Below are 17280 nucleotides of genomic sequence, written 5' to 3' on the forward strand. Positions count from 1 at the left end.
AAGGCATGTTGAAACAAGTAGCTTTATTTTTCTATTTTAGCCTTGAAACTCTAGCCTCGATATGACTCAGCATTTTCTGTGAAAAATGCTTCCAGTATGAAACAAAAATGTTCTTGCCAAGTCACTGGATCTCATTCTTGATATGATTTTTCACTCAGTCTGAAATGAACATGCTGACATAGGACTTAAAGAACAGTTTAGTTAAACAGTAAGGTGAAGTGTGGGAGTAGCGTTTCAATATTGTTTATGCAGCTGCTAAGCTGGAGAAATGAAGGAATTATCATACTGTGTAGCTACATTTGTGTGAAACAGAGACTGTAGGAATTTAAAAAATCGCTCAAGGTCATCAACTCGGTAAGAAAACCTTTAAAAGGAGTAGTTTGAGAAATATGCTTAGTTGCTGTCTCGTTAGACATGAAAATTAATACAAAACCCTTAGCATTATTAAACCAGTTTGCCCTTGTTTCCATTTGTGTAAAGCAAATTATGGTCTTAAATGTATATAGTATTTGGTACATATCTAACTTCTAACAAGAATGCAAATAATAAGCCCAAAGAATGTCAAACATTTTTACCGAACTGTTGCTGGTGTATTTAAGCATGCTTCTCAATGTCCAAGCAACCAAACACCACAACAGATTTATTTCACAGATGTAGTTTTCTTCTCAGTTTAAGACTAAAGCTAGCTTGCATATGCATTTTATGTGGCGGGTTTGGTACACCCTCTATACTTTCCTTTGTTTTCTAATACGTTTTCTGCAGCTCTCTTCCTTTCTACATCAGTTGTTTTTTGTCAGCAGATGCTTTAGGTTGCTGAAACCTATTATCAAATGCAAGCTGCTTCTCTTTGGAGGTTTCAGAGTCTTCATGGGGGGAGTTAGATGGGTGGTCAGATGAGTGGAAAACTAAGGGAGGTCTGAGGTGCCATTAAGGTTTCAGGTGACAAGTACTGTGCAGATTTGTCCTGGGGCAGACGGAAAGCCATGAGGCCGAATGCCCCCTCGAATGCACTGGAAAATTCCCTGACCTTGAGGAGTGTTGTGTTACACCTTCCAATGCAGTACTCGTTCCAGAACAGAGAGTCTTTTGAGGGAGGGCGCAGAGGATTTCAAAAGTCAGTCAAAACAGAAAAAGATCAGTAAGTCTAAATAGAATTATGATAAAGACAGAATTATAATGGCATGTGCTTTAGATTTTATGGATGAGTTCACTTAACCACATCCTTAACCTCTGCATTCTTTGAGCATGTTTGCTCTGTTTCTGTCACTTTAGATCATCCAGACTTATGTTTTTAATTTCCTTCTATCTCCATAAACATTCAATCTCAGACACTTCAGTGGAAATGCTGCAGGGTAGAGTTTTTTTTTCTCTCTTTTCCCTCCCCTTGTGGCTTCACCTAATTTATTAGAGATGATGCAAAACTCTCATTATATGTATTTATGTATTGCTTTTAATTATTTATTATTATTTCTTCTCTATTTTGTCTTTTTATTATTTAGTTTAACAGAAAAATAAAGACAATGTCACCTGCCACTCACAAAGGATTGCATTTTTGTGTGTGTGTGTGTGTGCGTGTGTGTGTATGTGTGCATGTTTCTTTACTGCAGATGGTGAGTCACGCCCTCGCACTCTTGGACCAACTCGGTGAATAGCCTGCTGCACAAAGCCGAAGGATCTCAGCTCAGCTGGTAAATAAAGCCCTCTTCCTTCGGTGCAGCGTGGGAGAAAGTGGCTCTGCAGTGCTGGTGTGGCATCTCTGTATAGGCTGATAAGTGGAGTGAAAGCAGTGTTGAGCGATCATCTTTCACTCTGAGCCACTCACCTTTCAGGCCGTGGCCTCATAGCCGGCTGTGAGGGCTGGACTGTCAGCAGGAACACACACACACACTCTCACGTGGACGTGTCCTGCAGAGCAGCTCTGTGCACCCATGCAAAGCATCTCCCTTATGAGACAGAAGATTCATACATGAGAAAGAAGTCATGTGATTGCTTGAATGAATTTCATACAGGATTAAGACACTTAAACTGACTTTTTTTCCCTTAGTGCCCAGTCGGGGCGTGTGGTGAGAACAGAGAAAACTGGTGTTGATTTTTCTACTTTATGAGTTTTCATCACTGGGAGAGTGTGTCTGAGTGGCAGAGGGAGCCAGCATGGCCAAGCCTCTGCTGAGGATACAACGCTACTTTCGCAGGAAACCTGTCCGTTTCTTTTCCCTGATCCTCCTTTACCTTACGGCTGGGAGCCTCGTCTTCCTGCACTCTGGCTTTGTTGGAGACAGCGGCCCCGGGGCCTTGGGAGGAAGGGACTCCATTATAGCCTCAGAGATGGGCAGCCGAACTTCCTCATCAGACACTCGGGGGCTTGGCATCATGAGTAGAGTGTTTAAGGAGACACGCAGGTCTGGACGCAGGTTTGGTCCTCGCTGGATGAGAAAGAGCAGACAGGATGTTCACGAGACAACGAGGCGGGGAGGAGACTACACCAGCAACTGGAATCGAGCACTTAAAGGACGCAATGCCAAAGAAATGGATGATGGAAGAGGTGAGATAAACACTGACTGCGTATCTTATACAATGATACAGTATATTAATGAAATTAGCAGTTTTTGTCACCCACAGATAACATTTTTAAGAATAAAGTAAAAAAAAAATAATGTGCACGTGTAGCTCAGTAAAGGCAGCATTTACTGGCTTTGCAACAACAACAAAATATCAACAGTGGTTATAGAATATAAAACTTATTTTGAAACATAAACTCATTTGCTCCAATTCATACTAATATCAAACGGATGCACCAAAATTTCTGCTGCATCTTAGTTGCTTAACGTTCCAAGCTGTATTTGGTCTTGTCGGAAATCTCTTCAGAATGCAGTTAAATTAGGATTATGGTTAAGTCCTTTGTTTTTCCCCACTGTAAATCCTTCAAGAAGCAACTTAAAGCAAAGCTTCTGCTCAGCATGTGTTCAGCCAAACTCTGGTTGATTATATTATGACAACACCTAAATGACTTCACGGCTGAAGGATTTACAATTCTATCTGTCTTGATAATAAACTGTGCAGCTGCACAATCCTGTCAAAAAAAGGTTTACATATAAACTCCTGGTTTGCTTGTGACATCTTATGTAATCAAATCTGAAAGCTGTGTGAGAATGGGTGTCTCTGAGCTTGAATGACACCAAAATCCTGCTTTCTTACTACTTTCCAAATTAAAAATGGTCAGCGTAGCTGATAGGAAGATCCCTGGCCAGGTGATTTATTTTTTTTCATCTGAGCTTATCTTACCTTGTCAATCAGTTTTTAAATATTCAAGAAATTTAATATTATGGACCTTTTAAGTACTTGAACTTGAATATTTCCATTTTACACTACTGTTTTGCTGCTTTATACCACTCTAATACATTTCAGAGGGAAATATGTATCATGTAGACCCATCAGATCATGTGCTTGCGTCTGAGCTTAAGATAAATATTAAACAAATATGATAGAAAATTACGGTAAAATTTATTTCGATAGCATTAAATCAGGAATTCATAGTAAAGGAAAAAAAAACCTTCTGACATCTGGTTTGGATGCAGCTGGACTAGCAGGTAGAGGACCTCGTTGAAAATGAACACATGATAATTGGCTGTTTCTATTTATTCATCCATGAAGTCTTATAATAGACATTAATGCCAGGATTTTTAGTGCAACTTCAATTTGGTTATGTGAGATTCTGCTTTCTGTCCAGATAGTGCCAAACATGCAGGTGGTGAATCCAAACTGCCCACAAATATGTAACCTAAGTGTGAGCGACTGTTGCTCTCTCTCTGTGTTAGTGTGAAGACAAACTGCAGAGGCTGGCCTACTGATTTTTAACTCTGGGAAATACTATTAGTGTTACAAAGGTCAAGCCAGAAAAGAAAATAAATAATTTATTTGATTACAAAACCTTTGCGTCATAGCGCAGTACCACGCTGTGCGGTGGAGAGTTGAACATTAAAGAACAATGTTTTTCTAACTACTACAGAGAAATAACAAAGTGATATCTTTCCCAAATGAAAGACAGGAAAGCCAGAATGTTTTTATTGTACACGGAGGCTTTGGGTTATCTGATCAAGTAAAGGTCCCTGTATACCTTTGTCCTCCTCCCCTCCCACATTTTGCTTTTTCTGCAACGCTTACCTCTTGGGACAGAATGTGGTGATTGAGTAATTAATAGATTCAAAGCTTTTGTTTTCTCTGGCGCATCTGGCGTCATACAATACTCTGTAGCCTTAAACATCTTCATGTTTGGTTTAAGGGATGTTATCTTCCGTTCTTATTCCAAATGCAGTCTTCCTCTCTTGCTCTGAATTTGATTTCAAAGAAAACATCGCAGCAAATGATGCAGGCTGCAGCACATACACATTTGTGCCATGTGGTGCAATAGCACAGGCAGCTGCACTCTTTACTGAACAGAAAATGGGACTAGGCTGGAAAAAATATTAACCTACAACACTAATATGACCCAGCTGGTACAATCAAGTGCATTTTCAGTTATGTATCATCCTATAATCTTGTGTTATTCTAAACAGAAATCATACATTCAAGGCATTTAAATCAGCATTCTGTCAAATAGCAGATTATTTCTCAGCTTAACAATAGTAAAGGAGGAAGATTACAGCCTGCTGCAGCTCACCACACACTGCCCAAATGCAGGCAGTCTGACCATAACAATTAAAGTAATGCAGGGAACTCTATGCCTCTCCCATCTTGCCATTAACAGAGGCTCAGTGGTTATGGCACAGATGGCGAGAGGTCTGTTGCAGACTTTGTTGCCTGGCTAAACAGGAGAGCATTGTTTTTATGAGAGGCTAGAAGCTGTTGAAGGGTCACTGTATCCCTCTGCAGAGGTTCACTTCAGCCCAGCCCCCACACACTTCTGAAAAATGCAGTGAGATGACTGCCACTACACTTACAGGCCACTAGAAGGGGATGTGTGTCCTTATAAATAAATAAAAGCTCTGCCCTAGTTTGGGTTCCTCATGAGCTGTGTTACTACACTGTGAAACCTTTTGAAGAAAATATATTGTTTTATACTGTATAAAATATATTGTTATGGATAATATTTCTATTGCTCTCATTGTAACTGAAGTGCATTCTTGTGGGTATTAATATCTATTTATGCCATATATATATATATATATATATATATATATATATATATATATATATATATTCTTGTCTAATTTACAAAAGTTGGAAATGGTTCTTCTGTTCTTTTCTCTTTTTCAGCAAAGTACATTGGTTGCTACATTGATGACGTTCAGAAACGAGCACTGAGGGGAGTTTCCTTTTTTGACTACAAAAAAATGACTGTATTCCGTTGTCAAGACAACTGTGCTGAAAGGTACGACACCAGCAAACAACAAAACCTTTTCCATCAGATATTCCTCTTTTTTTTGGTCTTTATTTTTACACTTCCTGCTCTGCTGAGAAATGAAGTAGAAATCATGCTGCAGAGGAGTTGGTTGAAAGCCAACCAGCCTTTCCAAGGCTGAGGCTGAATGATACTGGTGCTCTTATCGGGCAATGCAGTGTTAATATTTAAAAAGCATAAAAAGATTGGAAATAAAACTCACTGTATTGGCAATATCAAATAATTTCCAATTTTGAAATCATCTATTAATGTTTAATCACATAAGATTTAAAAATGAACAAAGGAAAATCTGTTGATGAACATCATGTGACCTGACTGCAAGCTTCAGAAAAGCTTCCCCCAAATACCCAAATACAAAAATAAGACAAGTCAGTGGTGCTGCATTTCCAGCAAAACAAATAAAGAAATCCAAGAAAACACGAAGCAAGAGGAGGTAGAAAACAGGACTGGGTTGACATGGAAGAAAGACAACAATCTATCACTGAACAAAGAAAATATAGTATATAGTATATACAGTATATATACACTGAGGGAAAAACCAAACCAAAATGAACAGGTGTTGAGTAGTTAGCAACAGAACACGGGGATGAAACAACCACAGGAAGCAAAGCTTAACAGAATGCACAGCTTAAAAAAACAGGCACAAATAAAAAGCAAAGTAAAGCTAAGTAAGGTACAGAGGGAAACTGTATGGAATACAGAACATGGAACAAAGAACAAGGTTAACACTGAAAAAGAGAAAAATGAGCACAACAAACCCAATTAGCAATGAAAAAAAAGATTATAGGTATGAAGTTGAATCACAGGCTGCACAGCGGTGTGGCTTTAGGCACCGTCACCTCACAGCAGTAAGGTTCCTAGGGTGGGACCTTTCAGTGTGGATTTTTCATGCAGGTACTCCAGCGTTTCTACTACAGTTAAAACACTTGCATGTTAGATTTATTGGTGTCTCTAAATTCTCTCTAGGAGTGAGCGTGAGCTTGAATGGTTGTTCGTCTGTCTGTGTTGGGCCTGTGATGGACTGACAACCTCACCAGGGTCTAGCTGGTGGGATAGGTTGCAGCGCCCTCATGACCCTGCACTGGAATTGTGTAGACAATGGGTGGAGAGATTAAATGCTACACTAAAAAAAATCTTCAATTCCCAACTAAAATCTGTCTCGGATATATTTATGTGAACTTTTGGAGTTTTTACTTAAAAAACCTAGAAAACCTAAAAATGTTAACAAACAGTGTTAAATATTTATTTTGTTATTGCTTTTAATGACATCTGTTCACCTTATGTAAGTTGTGAATTTAACGTTCACTAAAAAAAGAATTCACTTCAGTATAATTTCTACCACACCACTCATATTTAATGCTCAAACTTAATCAAATTCAATTTGACCATCAGATTTAGAAGTACCTGTCAGTTTAATCAGTATGATGTAATGAATACAGTCCGCATCCATATCGAGATTAACTGGGCCTTTTCAGGAAACATATTTATTAAATGATATGGTGCTGTGTTCAACCATCACGCTCAATGAGATTGATAACCTTGTCATGTAAAGCAGAGTGGTTCCTTGACAAAATTCATTTGTATCATAGATTTGTGACATTAATATCAGATTGGGTGTGCTTTTTGGATTTAAATCCATGTCCTGGTTCAGTTCATTTTTATTTATTTATGCTCTAATCCTACCTTGGTCCTGATTTACTGAAGTATATTTTAGATAACAGTGCATCAGTACATTAGTTCAGTTTTTAATGCTTTTTTTTTCCTGTTTTTGATGTGATCATTTTCTGGAAAGACATTTTTTAAGTTTAATGTAGCAAAATTTGACAGGCCTGTTTCTGGCTTGGTCAGATTAATCTGCTTGCCTTAGGAGAAGATGAGGTGCTGGGCCATTAACTCTCCATGTGTGATGAAAGATTTCACTCTGTCTGGATACCACCTGGCCTCAGGTGTTGTGTATCAAACATTTTATTTCAATAAACCCAACTTAAAACTTCTCACATATGGGCGTAAAATTCCGGTATCATAAAATTAATCTTGCTGACAAATCCATTCATACAAAATGTGGATTCCTGGCATCTTTTATGAGCTTCCAGAAAAATCTGCTCCAGTTTTTGAAGCATGTATATTTCTTCTCCTTTGCTCCATTAGTTTCCTGTTTCCTTCACATCAGTCTCCCTCTGCTGCTCCCTCACCATCTTCCTCTCACCTCTTTTCTCTCCTCCCTGTGGAATACCAGCTCCACCAAATGCATTGAATTACACCCATCACTGATTCACATAGCTGAGAATAGGAGCTGAAAAACATGCTTGTTTTCATCTTCCCCTCTCCTCTTGGTTCATGCCTGTTGCAACCTTCCTGTCTCCCCCACCAGAGCAACGGGTTAATAAAAACAGACAAACAAATGAGGGACAACCCAAAGCTGCACATAAAGGTCTGGGTTTGACTGACAGCTCATGTGATTTGCTCTGTGTATGGGGTGTGTTAGGTATCTAATTGCGTCTGAGAGTTTTTTTGGGAGTCAAATCTTCCATAAAGAAAAGAGAGATCATGTGTGATTTATTCTCTGAGTATACTACACACATGCATAGTTGGCTTTGCCTTTGAGGCCTGCAGCATATCTAACTCATCTCATATTTAATCATCAATAAGAAATCTGATATATTGGAGTAATGTTTTCATGTTTTCATCACTGCCTCACCATCACTGGTGTATTGTTTGTTTTTATTGATTAGAGCACACTCAGTTGCGCTGAAGAGTACAATGCGTTGGCCTGGAAAGGATTAAGAAACATGATAAAGGCTCAGAATAAGCACTTGAACCTCTCTTTTTTCTTTCACTAACCATTTTAATTTCTCTACTCCTGTTTTCTAGAGGCTACATGTATGCTGGCCTGGAGTTCGGAGCAGAGTGCTACTGTGGTCACAAGATTCAGGCGCCCAATGCTTCGGAGAGTGAGTGCAACATGGAGTGTAAAGGAGAGAAAAGCAACCTGTGTGGAGGAGCCAACAGACTGTCCATCTATAGGCTGGAACTGAGCCAGGAGTCAGCACGCCGCTGTGAGTCTGACACCCTGCTTCATGCAAACCAGGAGCTGCTCCACACAGTAAACACAAGAAAAGACTGCATTTCTACCACTTTTGATTAAAATAGTCAAAATAAGAAAACAAATAAAATAAAAAACATTTTATTTAATGCTGCTGTCCTGAATAGACTTAAATATACTGATTGTCTGGCAGGTGCAAGAATGCTGTTTTGATCCAGAAATGCAGCATCCAAATCTGTTTTGAGGAAAAGGTTTTGCTATATTTTTTTTATGTTAATGTCACTGTTAGGAGCAGGCTGCTCTGTTGTTTCTCTCTTTCCCGAGAGAGCTGCTCTACCTATGTAGCCAGCCATGGTCTGCATGCTAAACACTCACTGCCTGCTGGTGGGATGCTGCAATGTTGGAAGAAATGGCTGATTAACCGAAGCAAAAAAAAAAAAAGAACACACAAAAAAAGAAGTCATTATCCTCTATTCACAGCTGGAAATTTGGGTTATGAGTTAATTTATATAAAACTGGAGTTCATGCTAGTATTCATTCCTTTTTTTTGGGGGGGGGGGGGGGGGGGGGGGGGGGGGGTTGGGGGGTATATCCAGATAGAAATATCCAGCTACAAAGCCCATGAATCCAGGCATTATTTTTGTTTTGTTTATTTTCGTTTCTGCTTTTCCCCTCTGTTTGCCTTCCATCAAACCGCTGTGTTAGCTCTTCATACAAGTGCTTCCACCTTTTAACCCTGATCTGTCATGTGAGCTCTTCACAGAGACTCAACAGGAAATGCAGGAAATGTGTTGAGGTGGCTGTTTTGTGGGTTTTGCCACATGCAAGCCTTAATGCTCACATGGTGTTTTTATAGTGGTTAAAAGCTATTATCTGTTTATTCCATCTCAAGGTTTTCTTTGGTAATAAATTTTGGAAGTTGTGCCTTCATGAGTCATGGGAGCACAACATGAAACATCTCTGCTTCATTTGAAGCACATGAAGGGTAGATAAAAGACGATGGACATACTGCAGAGAATCAGAACTTGACATTAAAAATTAAACTTTTACTCATAGAAAAAGGTCAACAATGAATAAAACATTGGGCTGACTCATATTTTGAGCTAATTGTGTGAATGCTGTTAAGCATTATAGTTTTCTCTTAAACAAGAGTTGTTCGGGAGGTGCGCAAAGTGATTGGAACAGTGCAATTCTGCTCTCTGCTTGTCAGTTAAGTGAGGGGCCGTTGTCATAACAACTCGCTGAGTGTTCTCAGCTGTTAGGAGCCAGCAGACCTTTGACCTAATTCATTCAGTTTTAATGATCCAGATTATGGACTTCTCACCTGGTTTTGTCCTCCTACTGAGTTCAGGTATGTCCCTCTGTCCTCTTCTCCTGTCTCCTCCTTGTCCTTCTCATTACAACAGGCCACATGTCCTCCTCTATCTCTCCTCCTCTGTCTGTCCTCTTATCATGTCCTTTGCTGCTCAGTTACATGATGGACTCTGTTTCAGCTCTTTCTGCCTTTTACAATGATTTGTTCTACATTCCACCAGTTCAGCACCTTTAATACTCAGTTTCAGCTTTAAATACTTTAACTATTGACTTCAGCTTCATGATTAATTCAGCTGATGCTTCAACAAGCAGATTTCAGCCATTTTCAGTCATGTTTAACTATCTTAAGCACATTTTACTTAAACTTTCCACCATTTAAACTACATTTAAACACCAGTTTGAGCTTTAAATCCTTCCAACTATTGACTTAAGCTTCAATATATACTTCTTCAACAACCATATTTCAGCCCTTTTCAGCCATCTTCAGCAATCTTAAGCACATTTCACTTCAACATTTCACCCTTTCAGCACCTTTTAACTCCACTTTGAGCTTTAAATCCTTCAACTTTTCACTTCAGCTTAATAAATACTATTTCAAAAGTCACATTTCAGCTATCTTTCACTATCTTCAGCCATCTTTCAGCATTTCAGTCCAATGATGCAGCATGACAGCATTCACACATGCCATTACGCTATTAAGAGCTTTTTCTAGTTTGCAAATGTCATTTCCTTTTTAAGGTGCAGTAGCATTTATAGCTAATTCTTTCAGCAAATAATTGCAGAGATGAGCTCTTTCGTTTTTTTAGGTGCTAAATTATCTATGTTAGAATCAGTAAGCTGTCATACTTGTTTTTTGAAGTATAAAACATACACAAACTTCATGTAAAAAAGAACAGCTCTTCTTTGCTGTGGTGATATATAGTCCATCCACCCATCAGCTCTGAGGTTAAAGGTAATCATTACACAGTAGGGATGTGTGGTGATGCTAGTGGTTCAGTGTGCTGGCAGGTCAGGGATCTCATCATCAAGGGTCAGTGTGACTGGGAGCTGTTCTGATAAAAAGATTTGTTCAGTAACCATAAAACTGGCATCCATTGGGTGTCTGTGTGTTGTTCTCATGTTGCTGAGTAACAGCCTGGTCTGTTTTGTCTCTTTCAGATGGCAGTGCCATTTTTAAAGGGTGTTTTCACCGGCCAGACAATGTCACTCTGGCTCTTCCCTTCAGTGCTGTCATCCACAACATGTCTGTGGACAAGTGTGTGGACATGTGCACAGAGCGGGTGAGCAGACACTGGTTGTGTGTGTTCATGCATTGCAGAGGTGTGTATTTTGTGGCTTTGTCCTCTTCTTATAACAGTAGTTGTATTTCAGGAGAAATCACTGGCAGTTCTGGCTGCAGACCAATGTCACTGCGGCTTCCCAACTCCACTCTTCTCCCTTCATGAACTGGAAGATGAGGAGAAGTGTCTTCATCGCTGCCCAGGCGAAGAGTTTGAGAGCTGTGGAAACGACAAATTCTTTGTGGTGTACCAGACGCAGGTTCAAGGTAAAACTGGGTGTCTGTTGACTCCAGAGTAACAGCAGTTCTTTTTCACAGTGTAGTGTTATTTTGGCTTGGTGGTTGTGACTACTGGCCTTCACTGGAATTACCAGGGACCATACTTGTATTCTGTTTTCATGCCGTCCAGTTAATGATACATAATACAGAGTAGTCCTAAACTGTGCCTCATTACCTCATAATCTTATTATTACTGATCCTTTCTGGAGACAGACTGGAGGGTATGAGCAGTGAGTATTGAATCATTACTTTATTATTCTCTATCTCCCTTTCATGAACCTAATAGGCACATCTTTTATATAAAGTTTGCATAGTTTCTACTATAATATCATCAACAGTTAATAATTTATCCTTGTAATAATTATAATTCAAGTTATGATCAACATTTTTACCAATAAGCATTTGTTATGTCATGTTAAGTTCTTTGCTGTAGTCACAAAGTTAGCAAGACTTAAAAAGGACGAAGCTTTGCAAAAAAGATTTGTTCCTCACTTGTTTCTTAACTCATGAAGTTACAATTGGTTGCCTGTAGTTTGATTAGGATTTACAGGAGAAATATTTTCATCTGCAGGGGGTAGTTTTCTTTAAGACTGCACAGCACTGCAAGTAAAAATGCTCTCCATACATATCTCCTTTCAAATTTTAGTTCTCTTTAAATAAATATTCATTTCTGTCAATGCAAAAGAAAATGATAGAGGCGACATAAGGAAGTACAATACAAAATAGCATTTTCTTTATAGTTATTTTGCAGTTTAGCACAAAAATCCAGCATGTTGCAAAAATTTATGTTGTTGTGTTGTCTCAGGAAGTGTGTGCAGCAGACAGCTGTAGCTTGGATCAGCAAAACACAGTTTGGTAAACAAAGGGGAAGATTTAATGCTGTGAAGACAAAAAAACAAAACAAAACTCGCAGCACTTAGAGAGAGAGTCCTCCAAGCCATTGTTATTTTATTTATTTTTTTATTTATTTTATAATTGTGGGCATTTTTGAGTTAGCAGCTTTAAAATTGCAGAATTATTCCTATCTCTCTATAGTAAATAATCCTTTAAAAATATTCTGAAAATAAATTCTGAAAATTCAATCAAAATCCGTCCATAACTTGTTGAGTTATGTTGCTAACAGACAGACAAACCAACACCGCTGAATATATGACCTCCCACCTTCCAAAAAGGCAGAAGTTGGAAGTGAACTTTATGCACATAGACTGGACAAGCCTGAACTTGGAAATACACACTGCTTCACCTTTTCTTTTTTCTCTTCAATATCAGTTTTTAACTTAAACCCCCAAAATAAATACCATTATTAGGCCATGCTAGCCCACAGTAACAGAAAAATATCTCCACTACGTCTTTAATGTGCTTGCGTTAATGTCACCAGTTTCCACAATTTCAACATAAGTCTGCTGCTGCTCTTCTTACAGTATTACAAAACTGTTGATGAACTGGAAGTGACTAACTTTCAGGATCCATTTAAAGTTTTATTACGTGAGCAACTTCAGTAATTTTGCAGAGTCATCTTATACAACACATCAGTAAGTCAGCCTAATGGTTTTTATGTGTTTGATATGTTGTCAGATAACCGCTGCATGGACAGGCACTTCCTTCCCACTCGTGCTAAACAGTTGGTGGCCCTCGCCAGTTTCCCCGGAGCAGGCAATACCTGGGCTCGTCACCTCATAGAGCTTGCCACTGGCTTCTACACAGGCAGCTATTACTTTGATGGCTCCCTTTACAACAAAGGTAGGCCTCAGCATTTGTCTAACATGATTCAGAAACATTTATTCATAAGTTAGTCTGTGATTTAAACAAACTGTGGGATTCCCAGGATTTAAAGGGGAGCGGGACCACTGGCGCAGTGGGAGGACAATCTGTATTAAGACACATGAGAGTGGCAGGAAGGAGATCGAAGCCTTTTACTCCAGCATCCTCATGATCCGAAACCCATACAAAGCCCTCATGGCAGAATTTAACCGCAAATATGGTGGACATATTGGATTTGCCTCACAGGCCCACTGGAAAGGGAAAGGTAAGCTTCTCAAATCAGTTTTAGACAAACTTGCATTTTACAGCATGGATGGATGATAAATGGAAAAAGTGAATGGCCTAAATTTGAAACTTCTCTTTTTTTTGCTCAGAAGAAAATAAAAAAACGCCCAGTCAAACAAAAACCCACTCATGGCATTTAAGGATGATTCAAAGTGACTTAGAATGATGAAGGCATTTGAGGAAGTGTGTTTTGACCCAAATGAATGTGGTTAAGTACCAGTTTTTGAACAAAGTGTTTCCAAAGCAACGACAATGACACTGGGTACAATCTAAGACAGTGTGCATTAGTCTTTCTGATGAGTAAAATGAGGAATTGCGTCACCAGTCTTGTTCTTTGGACTCACACTCAAAATGCATACTTGCATAAATTGTACATTTAATGAAAATGTCCAGCTGGACTGCATACAGATATATAATAGTTGTAACTTTCTGACCTATAATGTTAACCAGAAGTTCTGCAAATGACTTGCTTTATCAGCTACTCTCTGAAAAATTATGTGCATTATGTGAAGAGTTTAATTCACAGAGAGTAGCTGATAAAGAAAGTCATCTGTGAAACCCAAAGTGACAAAAATTAATTAAATCCATAGGGATGACTAGCTAAGCTGACAGCCTAGCTCCCTCTATTTAAAAAACCTATTCTAAAAAAGTTTTGACACTGTATGATATGTAAATAAATGCAGAATGCAGTGCTTTGCAAAAGCTCATAAACTGTTATTTTTTCTCAATAGAAGAAAAAGAGACTATTTCAAGAAAAATATTAGTTCATCTTGATTTTTCTGGAAACATCACATTTTAAAAAGGCTAGGAAAGACCTATATTTACCACTGTGAAGTATCTCCTTTTCTTTTACCAACAGCCTGTACATATCTGGTCTAAAGAAACCACTTTCTAGACATTTAGGAGAAGAATGGTGTCCTGAGAAAAGTCCTGGGTTCTCTGTCTTATTTTTTTTAAATGATGCACCAAATGTTTTAGGTGGTGGAAGGTCTTGACTGCAGGCAGGCCGATGCAGCACCTGGACTTTTTTATTACAAAGTCATGCTGCAGAAATAGATGCAGTACACGGTTTAGTAGTGACTTGCTGGTTATATGCAAGGCTTTCCTGAAAAAGACATTGTCTGAATAGGATCAAATGTTGCTCTTAAACCTGTACATACTTTTCAGCATTGATGGTTCCTTTTCATATGTGCAAGTTGCCTGTTTTGAAGACACTACGGCACCCTCATACAATCAGAGATTCAGGCTTTTGAAATGGACACAGATAGTAAGCTAGATAGTCTCTCTCCTGTCCAAAGGATGTAGCCTTCATGATTTACAAAAAGAATTTCAAACTCAGTTTCTTCTGACTGAAACACAGTTTTAACATTTACCTGTCAAATATAAATTAGCTTTGATCAAGAAGAGATGGTAACATTTATGGCTCATGTTTATATATGGCTTCTTCTGTGCATGGCATAGCTTTAACCTGTATTTGTGGATGGTATAGTGAGTACAATGATTCCCAGAAGTGTTCCTGACCCCATTCAGCGGTTTCCATGTCAGAAACATGGCTGTTTTTAATGCAGTATCACCTGAGGGCCCGACAGAGGGCACAGAGATGTCTTCAGATTCTCTGAATGTTTTGATGATTCTATACACTGTAGATGGTGGAATATTAAACATTTTTTACAATTTTGCATTGAGAAACATTACTCTTGAACTACTCCATGATTATGCAGACTGCTGTACCTCTGCTTACCTTTACCTTTAAGAGGTGCACTTTTTTTACCCAGTCATGTTTCTTTTAAGTACCACTTTCTTTTCCAGCCATTTGCTGTCGCCATCCCAGCTTTTTTTTCAGATATATTGCTGCCATCAAATTCGTGATGCTAATATTTTTCATGAAACAGTAATGTTTCATTTTTAACATTTTACATGTTTTGTGTCATCTTTGTTTATATTACATTTTACACATTATAACAGCATTTTTATTTTGGGGGTTTTATAAGTGTTACAATTTCTACAAATAACTTTTTTCCCAATTTAGTCTTACAGTGATTTAGAGCACAGTAAAATATTTTAACACAGCATGAAGGTGATCACCACCTTTAAAAGGGCCAGTTGGACCAAACATACCAGCATAATGGCAGCCAAATTTAAAGTCACAAGATGTTCTTATGTAGGGTTTATGTTTTCGATGATTTCTCACCACTCTGTTTGTTATTCTTTCTCCAATATATTGCATTGTAGATTTCTAAAACACATTTTTCTTAATATCTTTGTGTACATTGTATTGTGCAACAACATGAAGTTTCAGCACAATTTAGTCACATTAAAATCCTCTTAAGTCTGCTGGATGTTTAAGAAAGGCTTATTCACAAGATCATTAATCAGGAGTTAATTAAAGAGATAGAATGACTCCCAGTTTGCTAAGATTTCTGTATTTTCATGCATGCTGCATTATGATCTTCTCACCATCCACCAAACTTACTGTGTCTCAGTAGCCATGGTAACTGGCTTTGTCTTTTCTGTGCATCATCTCTCTTACTTTCTGTGAAGTTTAATTGATTTTTCAGAGGCTGGAGAGTTGCCGACCTAGCAGTTGTCTCTTTTTGTGAGAACATCAGCACATTTGGCCTGCCATATCCAATAAATGTTACCGCCTTCTGTTGGTGGGCAAATGATGCAGTGACATCAGTGTGGGGAAAGGCTTTTTGACAGCTGCCACTTCAAATACAGAGAGCTTTATTTCAGTCTAGGCGCCAGTGTAACATTGTGTACAGGACTCCACATGTATGATCTGATACGCTTATCTCCACAGAGAAAGACCTGCTCGTTCAGTTGATGTTACAGACACTGATGCTATCCAATGTGGCACCATAAAGTCAACTCAGGGGGAGTGTCAGTCATTTTGTGGGATGTGTCATTTAAGAAAGCTACATTGGTTATATAAAAATCCTTATAAGTACAAACCTCAGCTCATAGCAACTTATGTCTTAACTAAACTAAGCATTAAGTCAGAATATGATCTGGGAGGTGTTTATTTTTATTTCTTCGTATTTTAACTTCTGATTTCTCTTGAAAGCCAGATAAGTAAAGGGAAACATCTGCAACACTTCCTCTGTGTCCTGCAAAGTTTAGATCACTCTTGCTTCCTGTTTCCTGTTGCTTCCAAATTCTTGTTCATGTGAAACATATAGTTAGCTTTTACTTTGTTTTTATTTTTGAGTTAAAAAAAATAATAAAGAAACACCATGAAAATATGGGGGTACTCCAAGACTGATAACCTGGCTTTGACTGATAACCTTTGTCTGACCTGAATGTGCTTGTGGAGGTATTGGTTTGATGACATTCATGATTAGGAAATACAAGCTAATGCTTGTATAATATCTCATCTATTAAAGGAGTCCTGGGTTCCTTTAAGCATTTGTCAAAGAAGGAAAAGATGAAACTTTTTGGGTAGCTGTTTCCTCAGTCTCTGATATGACGAAAAAATGTAGTTAAAGGTAAACTCCTGGATTTTTCAACAGGGCCTACTTCCTCTTGTTTTTGAGTAAACTATTTGTAATAATGTAATAATGCTGAGTAAAAAAGCCAGTATGGTCCTCGGTTTTGTCCTCCACCTAAGTGTCTGAGGTATTTGCACAGAACCACATGCTGCCTGATGTTTCCAAAAGTTTCTCTATTTCCAATCGGACCTTTTATTTTAGTGATGATAACAGATAGAGGAACATCCATATTGTTACCCATTTGTCCATGTAGTAGTGGCACAATCACATCATAAAAATGTGTAAATCATAATCTTCACTGTGTAATGATAAAGATGAAGATTAAATGAAGATAGCTTTACAAAACAGTAATTCTAAACATATCTCAAATCTCAAAATCCATTTTTGTTATTTAGAACTTACAGAAGAAAAGCCATGTTAAGAAGTTCAG

The 17280-nt window shown here is 38.4% G+C and overlaps 1 protein-coding gene across 1 annotated transcript in view; it reads left to right on the forward strand.

The window, feature by feature from the left end:
• The window catches only part of wscd2 (WSC domain containing 2), a 47872-nt gene that overhangs the window by 27895 nt on the left and 2697 nt on the right, over positions 1-17280 (forward strand). The window contains exons 2-8 of the mRNA XM_041999910.1: positions 1608-2542; positions 5254-5368; positions 8270-8454; positions 10914-11035; positions 11127-11301; positions 12889-13053; positions 13139-13339. Coding sequence (XP_041855844.1) covers positions 2152-2542; positions 5254-5368; positions 8270-8454; positions 10914-11035; positions 11127-11301; positions 12889-13053; positions 13139-13339 — 1354 coding nt within the window. The 5' untranslated portion in view covers positions 1608-2151. The remainder of the gene's footprint in view (positions 1-1607; positions 2543-5253; positions 5369-8269; positions 8455-10913; positions 11036-11126; positions 11302-12888; positions 13054-13138; positions 13340-17280) is intronic.

Source organism: Melanotaenia boesemani, chromosome 11, assembly GCF_017639745.1.
Source record: "Melanotaenia boesemani isolate fMelBoe1 chromosome 11, fMelBoe1.pri, whole genome shotgun sequence".
Lineage (NCBI taxonomy): Eukaryota > Metazoa > Chordata > Actinopteri > Atheriniformes > Melanotaeniidae > Melanotaenia > Melanotaenia boesemani.